Here is a 22,338-nt window from a genome sequence, read left to right as displayed (position 1 = left end):
TTGAGGGGCAACCCGTCGGGGCGGGAGCGCGCCCGAGACCCCCGAAAGGGTTAAGGGAGGGGGCGGGGCGGGGCGGAGGGGGGGCTTGGCCGCCGAGCCTCCTGCTGCCGCCGCCGCCGCCGGTCCCAGCCGGCCAAGTATATCTCGCCCGCCCCGTCGCTGCGCCGCCACTTGGCGGGCGGGTGGGCGCAGAGCCGGAGCCGGGGGTCTGGGCGCCATGGATTACTCCTACCTGAACTCCTACGACTCGTGCATGGCGGCCATGGAGGCGTCGGCCTACGCGGACTTCAGCTCCTGCAGCCAGGCTGGCTCCTTCCAGTACAACCCCATCCGGAGCTCCTTCGCCGCCAGCCCGGCCTGCCCGCCGCTCGCCTCGGCCAGCTGCGCCCTGGGCGCCCTGCGCGACCACCAGCCCTCGCCCTACGCCGCAGGTAGGCGCCGCCGGGAGTCGCGGGGCAGGCAGGGGAGGATGGGCGCGGGGGTCGACCCGCCCGGAGGGGAGGCCGGGCCGCGCCGGCTGCCCGGGAACGGGACGCGCAACCGGGCCTTCCCTTCGGGCACCCCGTCCGGTTTCTGCCCGCTGCGCTGCGCTCGCCTCTCCTGGCGCTGTCGAGGCTCGGGGGCCCCGGAGGGCGGCGGGGATGGAGGGCAGGGTCCCGGGTGCTGGAAGGGAAGGATCTGCTTCGGCCGAGGACCTGCCGCGACGTCTCTGGGGAGCCTTCGCTGCTTCCAAGGGGAGAACGGACGGCCCGCTTCCCCCGAACCGGCCTGTCCGTCTGAGTAACGGAGAGGGAACGGGCGCTCCCCAAGAGGAGCTTCCCTAGCATGATGGGAGGATGCACCCCGGGAATCCGAGGGGCGCGCAGCCCCCGCACAGAGGCCGAGGAACGGCGCTCCCGCCCAGTCCCGGGTTGGCTTCGGGGGCGCCGCTGGGCAGCCCCGGCCCCCTAGCCGTCGAAGAGTCGCTCCAGGCGAGCGCTGAGCCGCGCTTTCGGTCGGGGCGCTTCCCATTCCTTCCAGCCCGAAAACGTTTTTTTTCCCCCGAATTACATTCCGACGGTCGGGAATAGTCTCAGTCACCACCACCACGCGCAAAGCGAGGCGAGCTTGCAGGGCGCGCAAGGCGCCACTTTCGCGGGTAACTCTCAGCAATTTTCGACACCCCGTCGGAGGGGCGCCTTCTCCGCCCCCGACCGGTCGCCGCGTCCGGGGATGACCCCGGCCTTGCTCCGAGGGTCTTGATACCGGGCGCGGCTGAAGGAAGGGCTCCCCGCCTCTCCTCTTCCGCAAGGAGACCCCGGTTTTCCTCCGCCAGGAATGCGCTGCCCGCTCCGGAGGGAAGTGGTGGGAGTTGTAGTACACCGCTGGTTTGGAAATGGGGCTCCCAGGCGCCCAACAACCGAGTCGAAGCCACTTGCCCTTTGGGTCCGGCCGCCGCGGGGATCCGGCCGCCGCGCCGCCCGAATGGATCGCGTCCCTTCGGGCGGATCCGCCGATTCTGAGCACGGCCCCCCTCCTCGGCGACTGGGGAGCAGGACTCGGGCTGGGCGGCTGCGTTCGCACGACCTCGGGAACCCACGACTGGCCGGAGAAGTCGTTCGAGGTTTCGGGAGTCGTTCGAAACCGCGCTTGGGCCGAGTCAGAGAGGGAATCCAAAAAGACGCGGCGCCCCTTGTTGGGGAGAGCCCCGCCCGTTCGCCCCCCGGCGGGAAAACCGCCGCCCGGGAATTTTCCCGCGATTCGGGAAAAGCGCAGCTGAGCAGGAAAGGGGCGCACCTTGCGCGACCTCAGCCTGCGCGAAACTGCTTTCTCGGGGCAGATCTCATTCGGGCCTCGACACGTAATTTCCCCGTTAAGTGATTCATTTACATTTATTTGTGGTTATTTCGTTGGAATCACCTTCCCCGCCCTTCCCACCCGCTGCCTTAGCCGGTTAAGGCCGAAACGCGGGGAAAAGACGCCGGCGCGCCTTGTTTGCCCAGCGTTCCCCTTCCAGGCTCGTGGATCCGAAGCAAGTTGGCCGCGCAGTAATAAAGAGAGAATCGCCTCACTCAGAAGGGGAAACACCCACCCCCCACCCTCCCACCCCTCGCGAGGCCCAGGAAAGGTGGCGAGAGGGGATGCTGGGAAGGTGGCTGGGCTGTGCCGGGAGGAAGCGCCTCTGGCCGGGAGTGGAACACGCGCGACTTCTTTTAGCTTCGGCTCCTGGATTAATTTAAGCTGACCACATCGGAAACTAGACTAGACTAGACTAGACTAATAAAATACAGAATAGAATAGAGTAGAATAATAAAATACAAAATAGACTAAAACAGGAATAGGAATATGAATAGAATAATAATAGAATAGAACAGAACAGAATGTAGAATAGAATAGAATAGAATAGAATAATATTAGAATAGAATTAGAATTAGAATTAGAATAGAATAATAAAATACAGAATAGAATAGAAATAAAGAATAGAGTAGAGTAGAGTAGAGTAGAGTAGAGTAGAGTAGAGTAGAGTAGAGTAGAGTAGAGTGGAATGGAATGGAATGGAATGGAATAGGAATAGGAATAGGAATAGGAATAGGAATAGGAATAGAATAGGACAGAAGAAATGCAGGCAGAAGTGGCCGTGGCGTGGGAACGGGGCGGCCGCGGATCGACGGAGATGCCTCGCTGCCCGTGGTTTTCCCGACCGGAGGCGCCGGAACCACTCCGGGCCCTGCAGAGCCCCGGGCGAGGCCGAGCAATCCGCCGAATTGGAGCGCCGCTTCACCGTTAATTTCCCGACAAACGGAAACGCGGCACCGTTGCAGGTAGCCAGCCCCCCCTCTCCCTTGCCCCCTCCCCGTTTTATGTCTCTTATTCTAACCTGGGAGAAAGAGAGAGACGCCGCCGTGTCGGCTGTTCCCGTGAAATGGGGTTCTCACAACCCACGAATACACGCAGGACCACCTCCCAAGCCAGCCGTCGTGCGAATGCGACCGCCAGGCCCTTCCCTTCTTAAACTGAGCTGCCGAGAGTCCCGAAATCGCCTGCCTCCTGTCCCTCCGTCTCTTCCAAACGGGCAATTAAATGAGAAGCGCATCTGGAACGGGGAAAGGGGGGCACAAACCTTTCACCCATTCCAGCTTGACGGGTCTTTAAATCCGGGCCGTCCCGCGCGCCCTGCTTCCTTTTGGGAAGAAGCGCCGCGCAACGTGCCCGGGCAGAAAACACGCAAAATTCGTGGCCGTCGGCAGTTCTTTTTTTATGAATGTTGGAAAATTGTTCTTCTCGTCTTAGCGGGTTTTTTTTTCCCCTGAGCGGGTCGGTCTCCACCATTTCCCGCAGGAAATCTTGGAGGCCGCCCCCCACCCCGCCCCGCACTCCGGAAAGGAAACTCCGGGTAAAGAGTGACTGTGACTGTGCAGGATTTTTCTCCTGCCCCGTAAGCGATTCCGACGACGATTTCCCCGTTGGAGGAAATCCTTTGCATTTAGGGGTGGGTGGGTGGGTGGGCGAGGGAGGGGGACGCAGCATCCCTTCGCACCAAGCCAGCTCCGGATTTGAGCGTCTGCTTCGCAATCTTGCTGGTTCTCCTCTGCCCAGCAAACGTGTCGTTTCTAGGGCGCAACCTCTAAGTACCGGTGGAGGAGAACACTTGTAGCTCAGGGTTGAATTGTGGGCTCCTTGGCGCTCTCTGAGCTGGGTGGGGTTTTGGCAGCCGTTTCACCGCCCAACACTGATGGTGTTCCCTAGTTGGGTGATGAAACGTCCGCAAGAAAACCAGCCAGCTCAGAGAGCACCCCAAACCTTTACGCTTTCTGCTGGGCAGCTTCAGGGACGAGGGTGAGTCTAGCAGCTGCTCTTGGCATCCTTCACTGATGCCAACGTGCTGGCAGCATGCGCTGGGCTACAATTCCTACCAAGAAAAGAGAATATTCGTAGCCCGGGGTTGAAATGAGGGGTCCTTGGCGCTCTCTGAGCTGGGTGGTTTCCTTGCAGAGGTTTCACGACCCAACTAGGGAACATCATCAGGGAAGGAAGGAAGGAAGGAAGGAAGGAAGGAAGGAAGGAAGGAAGGAAGGAAGGAAGGAAGGAAGGAAGGAAAGACTGTGGGGTCCCTGGTGCTCTCTGAGCTTGGTTGTTTGCTTGCAGACATTTCATGACCCAACTAAGGAACATCATCAGTGCTAGAAGGAAGGAAGGAAGGAAGGAAGGAAGGACTGTGGGGTCCTTGGTGCTCTCTGAGCTGGGTGGTTTCCTTACAGACGTTTCACGACCCAACTAGGGAACCTCATCAGTGTTGGAAGGGAGGGGGCGGGGTTGCACGGAGGGGAAGAGGAGGAAGGAAAGACTGTGGGGTCCTTGGTGATCTCTGAGTTCGTTTGTTTTTCTTCAGGCGTTTCATGACCCCGCTAGGTACCCTCATCAGGGCTAGCTCAGAGAGCCCCAAGGAGCTCCCAGTTCCTACCCGACGCTTATAACCCCTGCAGACAGCCGGGACGGATCACTGGGCGGAACCGGGATCCCCAAACTAGCCTACCACCCCGCCCCCCGCCCCCTTCGCGCGCGTGCAGCCTCCCCTCCCGGGGTCCTAAGCCGCTTTTCCTCCTCTCTCCGCCCCCCCCCCTCCGCTCCAGTCCCGTACAAGTTCTTCTCGGACCCCTCCACCATCAACGAGAAGAGGAAGCAGCGGCGGATCCGGACCACCTTCACCAGCTCGCAGCTGAAGGAGCTGGAGAGGGTCTTCGCCGAGACCCACTACCCGGACATCTACACCCGGGAAGAGTTGGCCCTCAAGATCGACCTCACCGAGGCCCGAGTGCAGGTGAGTCGCTGGGGAGGGGGCGGCGGCAGCCCGACACCCCCCCCCTTCCTCCTCCCCGGGCCCGGCCTTGAAGCGGCTGCGGAAAGCCTGGCCCTCCCCTTCCTTCTGCGCCCCCCCTCTTGGGCCAACTAGGGTGGGGGAGGAGCTTCCTCTGTCTGGGGGGAGGGGTTTAGCTTCCTCCCCCACCCACCCACCCACAGCCCCTCCTAACCCCCTGGGCCCGGGAGAAAGGCGATGCCCCAGCGGGAATCCTTGGGGCAGGAATGTCTCCCCGCATCCACAAATTGAAAACGGGGGAAAAAATGGATTTCAGACTCTTTAACAGGGTCCCCCCCCACAATTCCTGGCATGTATTTCATTTCTGTGGGATCCTGGGTGCTTTCCGAGCTTGGTGTTACAGGTAGACAGAGGTCTGTGGGGATTCTCCGCCATCCGGGTCAAAGGAACCGGGACGTTTCTTGGATGGGAAACGAAACGTTTTGTTCTTCTTCCTGGAGGGGGAAAAAAAACTCAACAGTCCAGTTAGCTGCTTTTGGAAAAAAGCGCTTTTGAGTTTCCTTGTAGAAGTTTCGTTACCCAACTAGGAAGGAGCATCAACATTTTATTTCATCATTTCATTTATTTCATTTCATTGTTCGGTTTTCGGAACCCCTTCAGTTCAAATGTGGCTTTTTAAAACGCTCAGCGTCTTTATTTCAATTGGATCTCTAGTGCTGATTTAGTCCTACGCTTCTAGTTAGCGATTTACATACTGCCTTAAACAGATACAGCTATTAGCTTAATAGCGATTCAATTTTTTTTCCCTTTATAAGCCAACAACGTATTTCCTCATTCTGCAACTAATTTGGTTTACCCATACAATTTTACTAATTGCATTTTGTTCATTTGCATTTCTCTAATTGCATTTTACTAATTTATTCTTTTGAAAGTCGTGCTACTTTCCCGGCTTATATTCTTTTAGAGAGAAAAAATTAAAAAGCAACGACTCAAAAGCCTCGGAGGATCGCAACAGATTAAAACGATAGAAAACAACAATAAAATAAATACAAATACAACAGCAACAATAAATCAACCATAATAGACAAAAAGTAGAGGTCAGGAAAACTTAGCTCCGGGCGAAAGGCCAGTGCCTTTAAAAAAAAAGGGGGGGGAGAAAGCTTTACAGACCTGGGGGGCAAGCAGCCACAAAGTGAGGTGGGGGCACTGAGGAGCATTGCGCAGTTTTTGTTCTGGATTCCAGGATTGCAGGAGTTTAAAATTGCAGAATTTTAAACTGCTGCAAAAATGGCAGATTCCAGGATTGCAGAAATTAAAAAAAAACCAAGTTTTTAATTTAATGTTCTCTGCAGCAGCCCGGGGGGGGGAGGGGGCATAGTATGGGGCAGAGGCTGAGCAGAAAAAAAAGCAAATTTATAGATTGCAAAATATTATTTGTCAATTGTTGTTTGTTAAAAAATACATTCATGGTGTTATTTATTTGTTATTTCTTGTGGCTATTTGTAAAAATAATGAAGGCTGGATAGATCAAACAAACAAAAAACAAATTACATAAATAAAAATAAGTAAATAAATGTCCTTACTGGAGGAGAGAGGCAGGATGAGTGGAATGGCAGCTGCTTCCCTCCCCTCCTCAGATCCGTTTCTGTTTTAACAGGAATTCTTAAGGCTGGTTGTTAAAGGGCTGATCTCCAAATGTCATTTTCTGCCCTCTCCCTCACTTACAAAGCCCACCCTGCTTTTCTCCCGGATGGCAGAGATTGCAAATAACAATTTGGGGTGCTGTTTCAAATTCTGATTTTAATCTTTTGCTGCCCAGCGTGCCGAATTTGAAATGGGCAGGTCATGTAAATTTGATAAATAAATTACATTTGCCAAAGGGAAAAATTAGGACATGTTATTTGTCAGGTAGAAGTTCCTTGGGATAAAAATGATTTAAGTGAGGCTGGTTAGTAAGTATGGGATTAAAAACGATTTTAAAACGATTGCAGGGAGTCAAACGGGGTGATAGGAATTCTCCCTCCCCGTGTTAGAATGTCAATTTCAAACTAATCTTGTCACTTTTAGGTAAAAATGATAAACACCAAAATATTATTGCTGTGCCAAATAATAATAATAACAATAACAATAACAATAACAATAACAATAATAATAATAATAATAACAATAACAATAACAATAACAATAACAACAACAATAACTATAATTGCTTAAATTTCCCCCCCAAAATTGCTGGGAAAAATTGTTTGTTTTTTATCAGAGAAGCAACAAATTTTGCTGATATTCTCTGGAAAGGTGGGGCAGTGCGTGAAATGGCTTGCGGGTTTGGCCTCTTCAAGCCATTTGGCTTTCTTTATAGCTATATCTAATCAGGAAAAAGCCAGAGACGAAAAGATATAAACCACCCCCTCCCCAATGAAATAAATTCTGCAGAAATAAAATACGCTTTAAAAGCCCAGCTAAAGAAAATGGAAAATTTTCCCGAGATTCAGAGAGAGAAAAAAACCTCTTCTTTCGCAGGATTTTAATTTTGATAAGTCTATGCAATTTTATACATTATTTTAACGTGAACAAATGAAGAACAGCGTTTGTAAAAATACGTGGGATTTGCAGGGGTCCATTTACATTTCAGATATGGCCGTTTGTGTTGCAAATACACACCGCTGCCTCATGGAAGGAAAGCCAGTGGGAAGAAGCAGGCAGCGGAGATGGGAGACCTCCATGTGTCCCGCAGTTAAGGGGGGGGAGAAAGGGGGCTACTGTCATAGCTGCGGCCATCCTGCCTGTATGGTAGAGGAGAACATTGGAATTGAGGGGGGTCCCTGGTGCTCTCTGAGCTGGGTGGCTTTCTAGCAGACGTTTTGTGACTCAATTAGATAACTTCATCAGTGGTGTGAAGGGAGTGGGGTTTGTGGACAGGAAGAGGAGGAAGAAGAGGAGGAGGAGGAGGAGGAGGAGGAGGAGGAGGAGGAGGATATTGGATCCTTGGTCCTCTCTGAGCTGGGTGATTTTCTTGCAGACGTTTCATGACCCAACTAGGGAACATCATCAGTTCAGGAAGGAAGGAAGGAAGGAAGGAAGGAAGGAAGGAAGGAAGGAAGGAAGGAAGGAAGGAAGGAAGGAAGGACTGTGGGGTACTTGGTGCTCTCTGAGCTGGGTGATTTTCTTGCAGACGTTTCATGACCCAACTAGGGAACCTCATCAGTGCTGGAAGGGGGGAGGAGGAGGAGGACTGTGGGGTCCTTGGTGCTCTCTGAGCTTGGCTGTTTTCTAGCAGACGTTTCATGACCCAACTAGGGAACATCATCAGTTCAGGAAGGAAGGAAGGAAGGAAGGAAGGAAGGAAGGAAGGAAGGAAGGAAGGAAGGAAGGAAGGACTGTGGGGTCCTTGGTGCTCTCTGAGCTGGGTGGTTTCCTTGCAGACGTTTCATGACCCAACTAGGGAACATCATCAGTGCTGGAAGGGGGGAGGAGGAGGAGGGAAGGTTTAGGTTTAGGTTTAGGTTTATTCAATTTCTATACCGCCCTTCTCCCGAAGGACTCAGGGCGGTTCACAGGGCATATATAAATAACAGTACAAAAATTAAAAAGAAATTAAACCAATGCCCAATTAAAATACAATAACAATAAAAATAGTAAAAAACCCATTAAAAAACCCTAATATTCCCCATCAGGAATAGGAAGGAAGGAAGGAAGGAAGGAAGGAAGGAAGGAAGGAAGGAAGGAAGGAAGGAAGGAAGGAAAAGAAAGAAAGAAAGAAAGAAAGAAAGAAAGAAAGACAAAGAAAGAAAGAAAGAAAGACAAAGAAAGAAAGAAAGAAAGAAAAAAAGAAAGAAAGACTGTGGGGTCCTTGGTGCTCTCTGAGCTGGGTGATTTTCTTGCAGACGTTTCATGACCCAACTAGGGAACATCATCAGTGCAAGGAGGGAGTGGGGTTTGTTCTCCACTTATGTTGACTAGCTTGCCTGGACAGTGTAGCTTGGAGAGCTGTTTTATTCCCGGCAGCTTCTTGATTAGATAGGCTGGACCAGAACAGGTCCTGTCCAGCATCCAACACCCAGAGAAGCAGGGCTTAATACCCGACAAACAATGAAGCAAAAAACAACCAGGAACAACCACTAACTAACTAATACTGGCCGAGTCAGCCACTTGGGTATAAATGGGGGGGACAGCCCCCCCTTCCAGCACTGACGGTGTCACCTAGTTGGGTCACAAAAGGGGACGTCCAAGAGCACCAAGGTCCTCCCATCCTGGTTGTATCTGGGGGAGTAAAACTGTCCTCTCCCGGTTTAGGTCTGGTTCCAGAACCGCCGGGCCAAGTTTCGGAAGCAAGAACGGGCCTCCAACGCCAAAGGGCAGAACAGTGGCAGCAACAGCGGCAACAGCTCGGCGGCCAGCAAGAAGCCGGACCCCCGTTCCTCCTCCGAAGACGACGAATCCAAGGAGTCCAACTGCAGTCCCACGCCGGACAGCACGGCCTCCCTGCCTGCTGCCGGGGGCCTGAACAGTCCTGCCGACAGCCTGAGCCCCAGCCCTGGCACGGGGCAGCCAGGCCTGGGCACCGGGCACGCCGCCCCCACCCTCAAGTCCCCCCTGTGGGCGGGCGTGAGCACCAGCAACGGGGGCACCAACACGGCTGAGCTGCTGAAGGCCTGGCAGCCCTCAGAAGCCGCCATGCCCGGACCTTTCTCCGGCGTCCTGTCCTCCTTCCACAGGAAGCCAACTCCACTCAAGGCCAACCTCTTCTAACGGAAGCACAACCACATGCTGCTGACCCACAACAGTCCCTTTCCTGCCCCCCATCACTGCCAGAGGTCCTGTCCTGCTGCCCCGAGGGTGGGGAGTCAGCTCAAACTCAAAGAGTGGCAGTTTCTCTTGACTTCCTGCCCAAGCCACCTCTGAAATGGCTTCAAATGGTTCTGAACAACCATGACCACCACCACCCTCTGTTTTTTGTGGAGACCTCTTGTCATCTCCAGCCCTACTGGGGGTGGGGGCAGGGAACCAAGAATGGATCACCCAGCCCTCCAGTCTGCGTGAAGGAGAGCCAGGGCTTCAGCGTGCATCTTGGGTGGTGGATCTGCCCCGCCTTCTTGATGATGGTCAACTTAGGAGTCGGTGGATCAACCGAGCTTCTCCCTTGCTTTGCGAAGCTGCTCAAGATGCTTACATTGGGGCATGAGGAAAAGTAACCTGGCGGCCACCAGACTGGCTGGACTACAACTCCTCTCATCCCCTGCCCAAACGTTCACTAGGTTGTGGATGAGGGAAGGTGAAGTCCAGCACGTCAGCTTGGGTGAAGAGCACCTATTTATCGACAGCTGGGTTGGGGTCAGCAACATCAACCAACAAAGAGACATCTGCTGGGCCTGGTGGCACCCGTGCACTTGACAAAACGTGGCAGGGAGGACTCAGGTTGATTGACAGCTGGTGGGATGAGAACTTTGAGGGTGGTCAGATGACAAGAGACAACTGTTGGATTTCCGCAGGCCCCCCCCCCCCAGCTTCAGGAGACTGGCCGAGTGGATGAAGTCATCTCTGCAAGTAGGAGAGAGTCTACATCCGCCCCTCCTTTCACCCCACACTTCCCCCCTTCTCTTTCTTTTCCTCCCTCTGGTTTCTTTCTAGCAATGGGGTCCCGTTTCCCCATCTTGAATCTTCAACAACCAGAGATGGAAAAAGGCCACGGGGCGAGGCAATTGTCCTCTATTTATGTTCCCACAACCTTCCTGGTCTTACCAGTCCCCACTTCAGAAGCCTCCAAAGAGCTGGGCGGTGGTGATACAGAATCCAGAATGCCAGAGCTGAAAGGGACCTTGGAGGTCTTCTAGTCCAACCCTCTGCCTGAGCAGTATACCTACCCTGGGCCAGACAAATGGCTGTCCAGTCTCTTCTTGAAGCGAGGGCTTCCTGGATAGAACTTGGCTATTTTTTGTCCTGGTGGAGAAGATGGCTTGTCCCCCGGTGGCTAGAGAGAGGACAGCCCTGAAGCTGTTTGGAGAAGAGACCTCCGGATGAGGGCAACGTGTCATTCCTCCTTGCCAGTCCCTTTGACTTGGGGTTGACCCACCTTGGGGACCTCACCCCCACCAAAGCTGGCACCAGCCGGAGCACAAAACAACTCAAAGAAGTTGTCCAAGATCGGAAGAAGTGGAGAGACCTGGCTTATCGAACCGCCATTCAGTTGGAGATGACTGAATGGACATCACCGCCGCCACCGCCATCCTCACGAGTCTCACAAAAAGAGGGAAGACTTTGTTCTTGAGGTCGGAAAACCATAATGCAAAAGATGACTGAGATCTGAAGGGGGTCTTGCTATTTTTTGGGGGTGTGTGTGTGTCTTGCTGTCTGAACAAAGGTCTTGTTTCAATCGTTTTCTCCCTCAACATTAATGGATTTATGCCCCATTCACAGATTGGACAGGGAAAGGGCACAGGTGGGCTATTTCGCTTTAGAGCGGGGCCTTGGGGTGTCACCTCCCCCCCAAAAAATCCTGCCTTGAGGAGATCAAAGAAGAGGAAGCAGGACCAGAGGTGTCAGGCGCTTCTTCTGGAAATGGCTGATTTATGGCAGCCTGGAGATGAAACCTTTGCTGGTCTTCAGGAGGGAAACCAGGTTCCATGAGGAGAAGGGTGCGCAGAGTGTCCACCATAAGTCCTGCATCCCACAGACTTGGGTCCATAAAGCTGTGCCATCCCTGTTTGAAAATGTCCAAACTTTCCAGGTATGTGAAAGCTGGTTTCCCCACTTGTAACTTTGGTATGACAATGAAGCTCCTGGAGAACCTCAACAGGCCCTGGGTGAGTTTTCATAGCCATGCTCAGGGCTTTTTTTGTCATAGAACACCCAGAACGGAGTTCCGGCACCTTTTTTGGATGGAACCCTGTAGGGTAGGCAAGGCGGGTTGTATGACATGTGTGAGTTGTTCCGGCACCTTTTTCTTTTACAAAAAAAGCACTGGCCATGCTTATTCAGGCTGCAGACAACCTGGTGGCTGAATTCTCACAATAAGCTTGTCTAGGATTAACCTTGATCGGTTACTATCTGGAGTAGTATGTTGTACAACCCCAGCTGTTTGGTTAGAGTAGACACCACTGACTCCGTGAAGCCAGAAAAAGGGTCAATCCAGGAACCACGTTCAACCCTGCTGTGTCGACACAGGCAGTCCTCGACTTACATCCATTCATTTAGTGACTGAAGTTACAGCGGCACTGGAAAAAGGTGACTTAGGATCATTTTTCATACTTAGCCACCATTGAAGTCCACAGTCACACGATCAGAATTCTGATGTTTGGCGTGTATTTATGACAGTTATATTCCCAGTGTTGGGAAGCCTGATTCGCTTAATGGCTGCTTGATTCACGTAACACAGAGGTCTTCAAACTTGGCCCTTTAAAGACTTGTGGACCTCAACTCCCAGAATTCCTCAGCCAGGCACGCGTGCCTGGCTGAGGAATTCTGGGAGTTGAAGTCCACAAGTCATCAAAGGGCCAAGTTTGAAGACCCGTGGTATAGAGGTATAGAGAGGGTGGGATCCAACATCCCTTTGACAAAGGCAGAAAGCAAAAACACAGTGGGCAGAGCAGGCTACCTGGGTATTAATCACCCCTCCCTTGGGGGTCTTTGCAGCAGGAGACGGCACCCATCCCTCCCAGGGAGATTTCTCTAAAGCCGAGTTCCTCAACCTTGGCCGCTGGAAGACTTGTGGACTTCAACTCCCAGAATTCCCCAGCCAGAGATGTGTCTCTAAAGCCCAGAGAAGCCATTTTGTATTGTCACGGTGAGAAACGGGCTTCGTGACATGGAGTACTGAATATGGAGACTGCCTTTTGCGGAAGGAGGAGGAGGGGGGAAGCGAAAAGAAGAAATGGGCAAACCTTTTCCAAAAAAAGTCTGGCCCAGGCCTCTTTTTTCCTCTCAATCCGCCATTTTTGCGTTGCTCCTGTTTTTCCCAACCCCCCTTGCCATCTGGCCAGTTTCTTCATTTCCATGTGAAGTCCCGTGTGACCTGTGTATGACTATTTATTGATGGAACGGGGTTTACCGCCACAAAAATCCAAGCAGCCTTTGGGAAAAGGAGGGATTAAAGCAAGCTTGGCCCTTTTGTGACTCGTGGACTTCAACTCCCAGAATTCCTCAGCCAGGCACGCTAGGTGAGGAATTCTGGGAGTTGAAGTCCACGAGTCATAAAAGTTCTGAGTTTGAAGACCCCTGGATTAAAGCAAGGAACTCCAACCTTGGCCACTGGGAAGACTTGTGGACTTCAACTCCCAGAATTCCACAGCCAACTCTAGCCCTAACTCATGGCTGGCTAGGGAATTCTGGGAGTTGAAGTCCACAGGTCTTCAAGTGGCCAAGGCTGGACACCCCTGGATTAAAGCAAGCTGCGAATGTTCTAACCTTCTGGTGTCCTCCATCTTGACACAAATTAGGATAGCTAGAATCAGAATTGGGGTCCCAATTAATGGTTCAGCTATTCTTTAGCCTCTTAACCAGGTTCTTAGCAGTCAATCTTTTGTAGCGATGCCCAGGGTATGGCTTTCATCCCAACCAATTTGACAGGACCTCTGAAGAACCAGACTGGGACCCTAACCCTTGTCTATGCATCAACATCTCCAGTAGCGTCACCCTGTGGGGACCACAGATGTCTCCATCCGATGTTGGGTATGGGCGGAATTAACCAAGACCTCTTCCCGAGGTGAAGATCAGGGTCTAACCTGGTTTACAGAAGACAGGTCTTTGAGGTCCATGGTTGGGAGTCGGAACCAGTAATTGAAAAAGTGGTGAAGACAAACCACGATGGTAGATAGGATTTCCAGGCAGAAGCCTACAAGAAGGGTTGGCTTTTACAGCCCTGGTGTGGACTAGATAGGAAAGGCTAATTAGGCACCACGGTGGCTACAAAGAAGTCAAATGGGCTTCCTAGCCACGTCCAAAGAGTCTCTTTCAAAGCTTGTGCCTGCTCGTCTCTCCGTCACTGAGCTGGGTCCCCCTCCATCCCTGGTCAGCTGTTCTGTGTGGCTTTGCTTGTTTTGTTTTGTCCCCCCCCTCTGTAATTTATTGATTTGCAAAATCTGCTAATCCAAATAAACTTAATTTATTGAAGGACGCAAGGGAGACTTCCTTTGGACTGCCTTATTTGTTTGTATCCTGCCTTTCGTATTATTTTTATTTTTTGCAAATAATTCAAGGAGGTGAACATGCCCACCTGCTCTTCTTTTCCCCTGCAACAACAACCCTGTGAGGTGGGTAGGGCTGAGGGACAACTGGCCCAAGGTCACCCAGCCAACATTCATGGCTAACGTGGGGCTTGGGCTCACGGCCACCTACATTCTAGTCAGGTGCCTACTAGACCAGGGGTGTTCAAACTTGGCCCTTTCATGACTTGTGGACTTCAACTCCCAGAATTCCTCAGCCAGGCACACGTGCCTGGCTGAGGAATTCTGGGAATTGAAGTCCACAAGTCATGAAAGGGCCAAGTTTGAACACCCCTGCCCTAGACCAAACTGACTCTAGCTTTCTTTGAAAGTAAGAATGAGGATGGACAGCATGCATTCTGACGCAGCGGTGCTTCAGAATGGCCTTGTTCCCACAACCTTGTAGCCCAGATGTCTTTCGGATGTTCAGCTACTGTCTTTTCTCCTCAAGGAGGTCAAAAGCTGCCCTTCGGAGAATGCCGCGGTCCCCGTCCGTGCCCTCCACAAAGGGCGCTTGGGATGGCCATGTTTTGGGGCACCCTTTGGCTCATCGCGGTGGAGGAAGCAGCTTCACACAAGTTAGGGTCTGCAATGGAGAGGGCCTGCTTTTTCAGCTGCTGTTTTCCTCCAGATGTTTCTTGGAGGTTTAAGTAGGCAAAACAAGGCTTTCGGTGTGTTTTCCAAACTTGGCAACTTTTGAAATGTGTGGACTACAACTCCCAGAATCTCCCAGCGTGCATGTTAAAACACTGACGTGCCAGGAACCCAGCAAATGAAGACAGCAAAAATTAGTTTAGAGATAGGCAGGGCTAGATCTGTTTTGTGTTAAATTGATTTTCTTGGTTACTGAATCCGCCAGCAAACCTCTGTTCTGTTTGTCTCAAAGCAACATCCGTTCTGCAAGCGTTCCCACAGCATTGACCACATCCCTGACCTGCTCAACAAGCCCCCAAACAGAGTTTGCGACACTATCCGCTTCTAGCTAGGAAATGATGAACAAGAAGGGCGCTTTGGTACACAAACAAGCCCTTTTATTGCCTCATGACGTATTAATCGAAGGCATGAAATCTGAACAGGACAAGGAAGAAAGCGGCAGCCGTTTCTTCCACAGGCTAAGATATTAAGCATACAAAGGGTTTCGAAATTAAATTAAAACTTTTAAAAAGCACACACGCACACAGATCACAACAGAGTAGAATTTAGTAAGGTTAAACTCACACCAAACATTAGTAATAAATGAAGAGAGAAAAAAGGTGAAAGGCAGCAGAGGTCACCGACTTCTCCCCAAGCAGCAGAGGAAGCAAATGACAAAGAATATCCTTCATTTCCATCTGGGAGAACTGCTTTGTTGAGGGGGGGCGGGGGGGTGGAAGGCCCTAGAAGCCTGACCCAGACTCTTCTCCATTCACTCCTTCTGGGTGGGGAGGACTACAACTCCCAGCTTCCCCAGATCCCATGTCCGTGAGCTGGGAATTAGGGAGGTTCTCAGCAGACTCTCCATGAGGAGCCTCAAGTGTCTCCTCAAGTCATTAAACCATGGTTACGCCCAGGGCTTCTGAACTTTAGGGGCGTGAAGATGGGTGGACTTCAGCTCCCAGAATCCCCCAGCTTGCTATAAGGAGGAAGGAAAAGGGAAAGAATGAAAAAGAGGGAGGGAAAGAAAGGAAGATGTGAGTAAAGGAGGCAGGGGCAGGAAAGGCCGGAGGGAGGGAAGGAAGGAAGGGTGAGGGAGAGAAGGAGGGAGAAGGGAGGGATGGAAAAAAGGTAATAGGGGAGGGAGGAAAGGAAGGGAGAGGAGAGATGAAAGAGGGAAGGAAGAAGAGGAAGGAAGGAGGAAAGGAAGAGAGGGAGGCAAGAACCTGCGCTGGTTGGCTGGGGAATTCTGGGAATTGAAGTCCACCCATCTTCCAGCCGCCAATCAACCCTGGTTGTGCCAATCAAACTTGCCACAAAGACAATGCCAACACTCTGGTTTTAGGAGACGCAGGAAGAGACTCACTAACCGGGATTTGAGCTAAGTTGAAACCCCTCAACAAGGCTCCCATTGGGTTCGATTTACCTTCAAATTTCTTGTAATCGGGGTGGGGGGGACAGAGCCCCTGACTCTCCACCTCCCCCCCTCATCTCCCTAGTGTAAAATAAGGCACGACGCATGGGGGAAATGCCCCCTCCCCAGAGAGAAAGACGAACAGAACCATGGCTTGGATTCCGGCCTCATGCTGCCTTGATCCGGATCGAAACAGACTCTGCAGGCACTGCGGTTGGCAGGAGTTAAGGGAAGCAGCCCCCTGCGCCCCCCCCCCCATTGCTCCCAAGTCAAGATGAACAAAGGCTGGCCCGAGATGGGGATCTGCTGGATGAAAGCCCTGGCTGAAAGGGCGTGAAGGAACGAGGTGGTCAGGAGAACCTCAAAGCTGGTGGACCTCCAGCCGAAGGTCGTGGGACTCAACTCTCCTCTAGCATCAACCAGCCCCGCTAGGTTTCCCCCCCCCCCAAGTCAAGATTCCATCGTTGACCGAGATCCCAGCTCTGCAGCTGGGACAACGCGACTCTCCCGCTCAGCATTATGGTCCACCCGCCAGTGGTTGACCCACACGTCTTCATGATGGAGAACTGGCAGCTTCTGGCAGGCAGGGTGTGGTCCAGGGCTCCAGCAGCTTGATGCCCCAACACACACACCGGTTGTCTACCAGAGTTGGCACTGCCACTCAAGGAGGGGGGGCTTCTTTCCTGGAGGCTACCTGAGTTTAATCTGGAGATTGTCATCCACGGGACGGTTAAAACCCTCGAGGGAGGAGACGTATGGTGGTTTAAGGCAGAGGTGTCCAGACCTTGACCACTGGAAGACTGGTGGACTTCATCTCCCAGAATTCCCCAGCCTGGCTGGGGAATTCTGGGAGTTGAAGTCCACCAGTCTTCCAGTGGCCAAAGGTCGGACACCCCTGGTTTAAGGCTTAAAATGCTCCCAAAGCAGGGGACTTTTCTTAGGGGGCGGAAAGAAAAACAGATTTCTGGCCGGACCTTGAAAAGCTTTGCAAAAGTTTCCGGGAAACGTGAAATGGTGGGACAAGGGAAGACCCGCAGCGCAAGCGGGTCGCAGAAGAAAAGCTGGCCGTCAGCAGCGACGTGACAATTCACCTCCCATGAGTCCTTTCTTGGACGGGGGGGGGGAGAGAAATGGGCTCTGGAACGTCCTTCCCACTTCCTGTCCCAATTCCGGCCCCACCTGGGAAATAAGGGACTTTCCACCCTCTGCCTCCAATCTCTGAACTGGTGTGTGTGTGTGTGTGTGTGTGTGACTGGTGGTCCCAAAAGGGACGGCAACTCAGGCCCGGAGGCCACTGGTTCCCCCATCAGCACTTCTGGGGGGGAGGAGTGTTCTCCTGGGAACCCCCCCCCCTCCCGGGACAGGTGTGAATTAGGCTGGATGGGGAATGTGGTTCTGTAAGGCAGAGGAGAAAAACATGAAGGGGAGGGGGGTCCTTCTTGTGTGGCAATAAATAAGAATAACTTAACCCAGGGCAGCCTCAACCCACATACAGGCCGAGGCCATGTCGCCTTCCAGCTGCTTGGACGCGCCCCCCCCCCCGCCCCTCGGTTCTCCAGGAGCCAAGATGTCCCTGCCACATCTGGAAACGGGGGCTGCAGGCCACAGGTGGGCTTCGATCCTCCCCTCCAGGGGGAGATGGGCGGAAAAGAAGGCAGATGGACCCGCTCTAAAGGGGGGAGAGGGTGAAATTAGAAGGGGAAGGCACATCTGGCGGGTGGGCCGACGTCGCCCCCAGCAGTCCTGGCTATTTCTTCATCCTGAGGTTCTCCAGGAGAAGCTGCTTGTGGCCGGCGTCCATCACCCCGGCCTCTTCCAGGTCTTCCTCGGTGATATCACTGCAAAGGGGGGGGGGAGACAGGAGGAGGAGGAAGAGGAGGAAGAGGGAGGATAGGTTAGAGAGAATAACAGGATCACAAACTTGGAAGTGTAAGAAATTAATAAAAAGTTCAGTTTTAGTATTCGTATTAGTACCGCTTTATAAAAGGCTAGCGAGGCCACATCTGGAAAACTGCAGCCAATTTATTTATTTTTTTATTTATTTTAATTCCATTTATATCCCGCCCTTCTCCGAAGACTCAGGGCGGCTTACAAGCTTAGCAGTATTTGGGTCACCATGTCACAAAAGAGACATTGAGACTTGAGAAAAAGTTCAGAGAAGAGCAACTAGGATGATCCAAGGCCTGGAGACGAAAACGTACGAAGAACGGCTGCGGGAGTTGAGTCTGGCTAGTCTCAAGAGAAGAAGAAATAGGGGAGACAGGATAGCAGCGTTCCAGTATTTGGGGGGCTGCCACAAAGAAGAGGAGGGGTCAGGTTATTCTCCAAAGCACCAGAGGGCAGGATGAGGAAACAATGGTTGGAAACTGGTCCAAGAGAGAAACAACCTGGAATTAAGGAGAAACTTCCTGACAGTGAGGACAATTAACCAGTGGAACAGCTTGCCACTAGAAATTGTGGGCGCTCCATCACTGGAGGTTTTTAAGAAGAGACTGGACAGTCACTTGTCTGAGATGGCATAGGCTCTCCTGCTTGAGCAGGGGGCTGGACTAGAAGACCTCCAAGGTCCCTTCCAACTCTATTCTGTTCTGTTCTGTTGTTTTCTCCTATTCCATTCTGTTCTGTTCTGTTCTGTTCTGTTCTGTTCTATTCTATTCTATTCTTCATTCCTCTATTCTATTCTATTCTATTCTATTCTATTCTATTCTATTCTATTCTATTCTATTCTATTCTATTCTATTCTATTCTATTCTATTCTTCTATTCTATTCTATTCTATTCTATTCTATTCTATTCCATTCCATTCCATTCCGAATTTCTATTCTGTATTTCTACTCTATTCCATTCCATTTTTTCTATTCTATTCTATTCTTTATTCTATTGTGCTGTTTTTGCAAAGGTAAGCATATCCTAAGAATGATGGCTGGAGACATTTAATGGGGCTTAAACTACCAAAGGAAATACTAAGGTGAAAAAGGGCAGGAAACTCTGTCAAATTCTTGGAACTTATGTTTCTCACAGAAGGGACCTTGAAGGTCATCTAGTCCAGGGATCCCCAACCCCCGGTGCACTACCCAGCTGTGGTCTGTTCGAAACCCGGTCATGGGAGAGATGGACATCCCTGGCCTAAATCTTCCCTGGAGGCTGATTTCGGGCTCCTGGCCTGGACAGAAAAGGTCCCGTAGCAAATGACCCAAAAGGTCTAGGAGCAAATTTCCAAATTTGCTATCTCGGAGAGGTTTCAAGCACATCTGTCCTGCAGCGGCTGGGGAACAAGCGCCACCTGGTGGCCAAAGGGGGCAGCAGCAGGAGAGAACCAAGCAAGGCTGAACCGACTAACATTCTTTGGCTAAAGGCTTGTTTGCAGACATGCAAAATGGGGATCAAAGATGGCGTCTTCCCAGCAAGACCTGGAGTCCCTCAGAGGATTTATTTCTCAGCACTCCATCTGTGAAATGGGCGCAGGGCGGGGATGTCTGCGGCGGGAGGTTCAAAACCTTGAGATGGTCCTGCAAGGGTGACGTTGAAGCAACACAGCTTTTTATGCACAATGCAACAACACACAGCAGGAAGTGTGACGCTCCCATCGCACCCTAGAAACATTTTGGACCACAAAATTGTCACTGCGTGTTGGTGTCGCTCGGCTTTTGCACCAACACAGCAGCTGCTATTCTGCCTGCTGCCTTCTCTCCCCCACTCTTCTCCGGGGGCTGGATGTTCTTGGGGGCTGTGGGGCTCCTTCCTCGCTTCCCCCGTGCCTGGAGGACCCCCCCCTCAATTCCCAGTCGGCTGTGAGAAAGAAGCCCCCCCAAGACTATCTCAGTTCTCTGCTTCCCCCCAGCTCATTTATTTATTCATTTATTTCTTATTTATTTTCATGTTATTTTTTGGAATCCAGCCTTTATCATTTTTACAAACATCAAAAGGCAGCAACCATATCCAATACACCTTCCTCCTATTGTTTTCCCCACAACAGCAACCCTGTGAGGTGGGAGCAGCTGAGAGAGAAGGACTGGGCCTAAATCACCCAGCCAGCTTTCCTGCCTAAGGCGGGACCAGAACTCCCTGTCTCCTGGTGATTGGCCCAAAGTCAGCCAGCTGGCTTTTGTGCCTAAGGCGGGACTAGAACTCCCTGTCTCCTGGTGATTGGCCCAAAGTCAGCCAGCTGGCTTTCCTGCCTAAGGCGGGACTAGAACTCCCACTCTCCTGGTGATTGGCCCAAAGTGACCCAGCTACTTTCATGCCTTAGACGGGACTAGAACTCCCCGTCTCCTGGTGATTGGCTTAAAGTGACCCAGCTACTTTCATGCCTAAGGCGGGACTAGAACTCCCCGTCTCCTGGTAACTGGCCCAAAGTCACCCAGCTGGCTTTCATGCCTAAGGCGGGACTAGAACTCCCCGTCTCCTGGTGATTGGCCCAAAGTCACCCAGCTGGCTTTCATGCCTAAGGCGGGACTAGAACTCCCCGTCTCCTGGTGACTGGCCCAAAGTGACCCAGCTACTTTCATGCCTAAGGCGGGACTAGAACTAATCTTCGTAGCCAGGTGCCTTAACCGCTAGGCCAAACTGCCCACTCACCTGAGGAACTCCAGGTCATCCCAGCCATTGTGGATGAGGCCTTCCTCGTATCGCTCCATGCTGATGGCCCTCAGCCACTCTCCCACGCTGGACTCGCTGTGCCTGGAGCCGGCACTCGGGCCCTCCTGGGTCAGGGCCTGCAAAAGGGCACCGGGAGGCGGCGGTCAGGGACCCAGTCGGGGCAGCCACCAGGGGGCGTCACCACCTTTCCCTGCAAATGCTGTTTTGGGGGGGAAGGTTTCTAGCATCCCCCCCACTGTGACACCATTCACAAATAACGGGCTCAAGCTTGGAATGGGGGCTGGGGAGGAGGCCTCCCTCCCGCTAGGAATTTTCTCGGGGACCTCCTCCCAGTTGCCCGCAGGGGGCTGACCTCTTCCGCCAGGTCCTCCTCGATGCTCTCCCGGATGGAGCGGGCAGCGAAGGTCACGGGGCGGCTGTAGTCGGGCGGCAGGCAGCGGTGGGCCAGATCCAGCCTCGCCTTGGTCACGGGGTGGGCGGGTGGCCGGCCCGTCTGCTCCCTCCCCAGGCCGCCCCCCCCACTGGAGTACTCCACCTCGCTGAGGGTCTTGGCCATCTGAAGCACGGAGCAGGAGCGGTCGTCCAAGAGGCCCGGGCCGACCTGGGCCCCGCCGGGGGGGTCGAGGAGGTAGCCTGTCCCCAGGGACTGGGCCGGCCTGGGGTGCAGCTTGGGGGGCTTGGTTTTCAGGGGCTCATTGAAGACCACCGTGGCCCGTGGCTTGCTGGACCCGTGCTCCTCTCTGACGCCCGTCGGGGTGTAAAAGGCCCCTTCCGCCATCTCCAAGGCCACCGACTTGGGTAAGGGAGGTGGCGGGAAGTCTGGGGGTGGCAGGTTGAGGACCCCCGTCTCTTCCTCTTCGGCGTTCTCCTCAGCCCGCTGGGAGGGCGGCTGCGGGGGCCGCCAGGACTCCGGCTGGATGGGCACCGTGATCTGGACTTTGTTCCGGGGCGTGGGGGGCTTGGCCGAAGTCGCCGGTGACAACTCTGGCAGCAGGAGCTGATGGGGGACCCCCTCCAGCACGTAATAGGCAGGGTTGTTGAAGCTGTTCTTCAGGGGGGGGCCCTCGGGGTCCGTAGCCACCTCCTGCTTCGACCTACACGAAAGGAGAGGGGACCACTCAGCGCTGCGGCTAAAAAACTGGGCTGTTCCTCCAGGCCCGTCCGAGACAAGGCAGACTGGCCATATGCCCACTGGCACAACCCCTAAAGGAGGGAGACCCCCACCGCTGCCTTCCATTGTTCCCAGCGGCCAAGCGGATGCCCATCAGACGCGGCACCTGGCCTGGGCACCAACCAGGAGGGTGGCAGTCTAGGCAGATTCTCCGTCCTCCAGGACACGCTTGTCCCAAAGTTGCTTTTTTAGGAGGCAGCTGGACTTTTTAAGGTAAGATCATCTTTGTCATTTTTTTTTTACTGCAGGCACAACGGCACGCATCAAAAATAAAACTTAGTTGCCCGCTCTCAAAGTGAAACACATACATGACACACGCCTAAAACATACTATATACCACTGGACTTTCTTGTTTTTCTAAACAGTCTTAACATTTTCTGGAATTATTTTCTATCGAGTCGTTTTTCTCCCATGGAATTTCTTCCTCGGCGTACAGTTTCCGATAGTGTTCTTTAATTATCTTTTTTTTAATTGCTTCATTTTTAAATTGTAAACAGCCCTTTTCATCTACTAAATTGTTTATCAATTTT

The 22,338-nt window shown here is 52.7% G+C and overlaps 2 protein-coding genes across 4 annotated transcripts in view; one reads left to right on the top strand and one right to left on the bottom strand.

Moving 5' to 3' along the window:
* Nucleotides 1–217: 217 nt before the first annotated feature.
* On the top strand, nucleotides 218–9,546 carry PHOX2A (paired like homeobox 2A; the record flags this gene model as incomplete). The annotated part of the gene is made up of 3 exons (XM_083362177.1): nucleotides 218–431; nucleotides 4,611–4,798; nucleotides 9,089–9,546. The coding sequence occupies 3 exons, from the start codon at nucleotides 218–220 to the stop codon at nucleotides 9,542–9,544; spliced, it is 858 nt and encodes a 285-aa protein (XP_083218303.1). The 3' UTR covers nucleotides 9,545–9,546.
* Nucleotides 9,547–15,007: 5,461 nt separating this feature from the next.
* INPPL1 (inositol polyphosphate phosphatase like 1) overlaps nucleotides 15,008–22,338 on the bottom strand; it is a 61,201-nt gene continuing 53,870 nt past the window's right edge. For all 3 annotated transcript variants that reach the window (XM_083362095.1, XM_083362097.1, XM_083362096.1), the window contains 3 exons: nucleotides 20,990–21,731; nucleotides 20,617–20,753; nucleotides 15,008–17,877 (listed from right to left, as the gene is read on the bottom strand). In XM_083362095.1, the coding sequence (XP_083218221.1) occupies nucleotides 17,787–17,877; nucleotides 20,617–20,753; nucleotides 20,990–21,731 (970 nt within the window). In that variant the 3' untranslated portion in view covers nucleotides 15,008–17,786. The remainder of the gene's footprint in view (nucleotides 17,878–20,616; nucleotides 20,754–20,989; nucleotides 21,732–22,338) is intronic.

Source organism: Vipera ursinii, assembly GCF_947247035.1.
Source record: "Vipera ursinii genome assembly, chromosome: 4".
Taxonomy (NCBI): domain Eukaryota; kingdom Metazoa; phylum Chordata; class Lepidosauria; order Squamata; family Viperidae; genus Vipera; species Vipera ursinii.
This window is presented reverse-complemented; position numbering and strand designations above follow the sequence as displayed.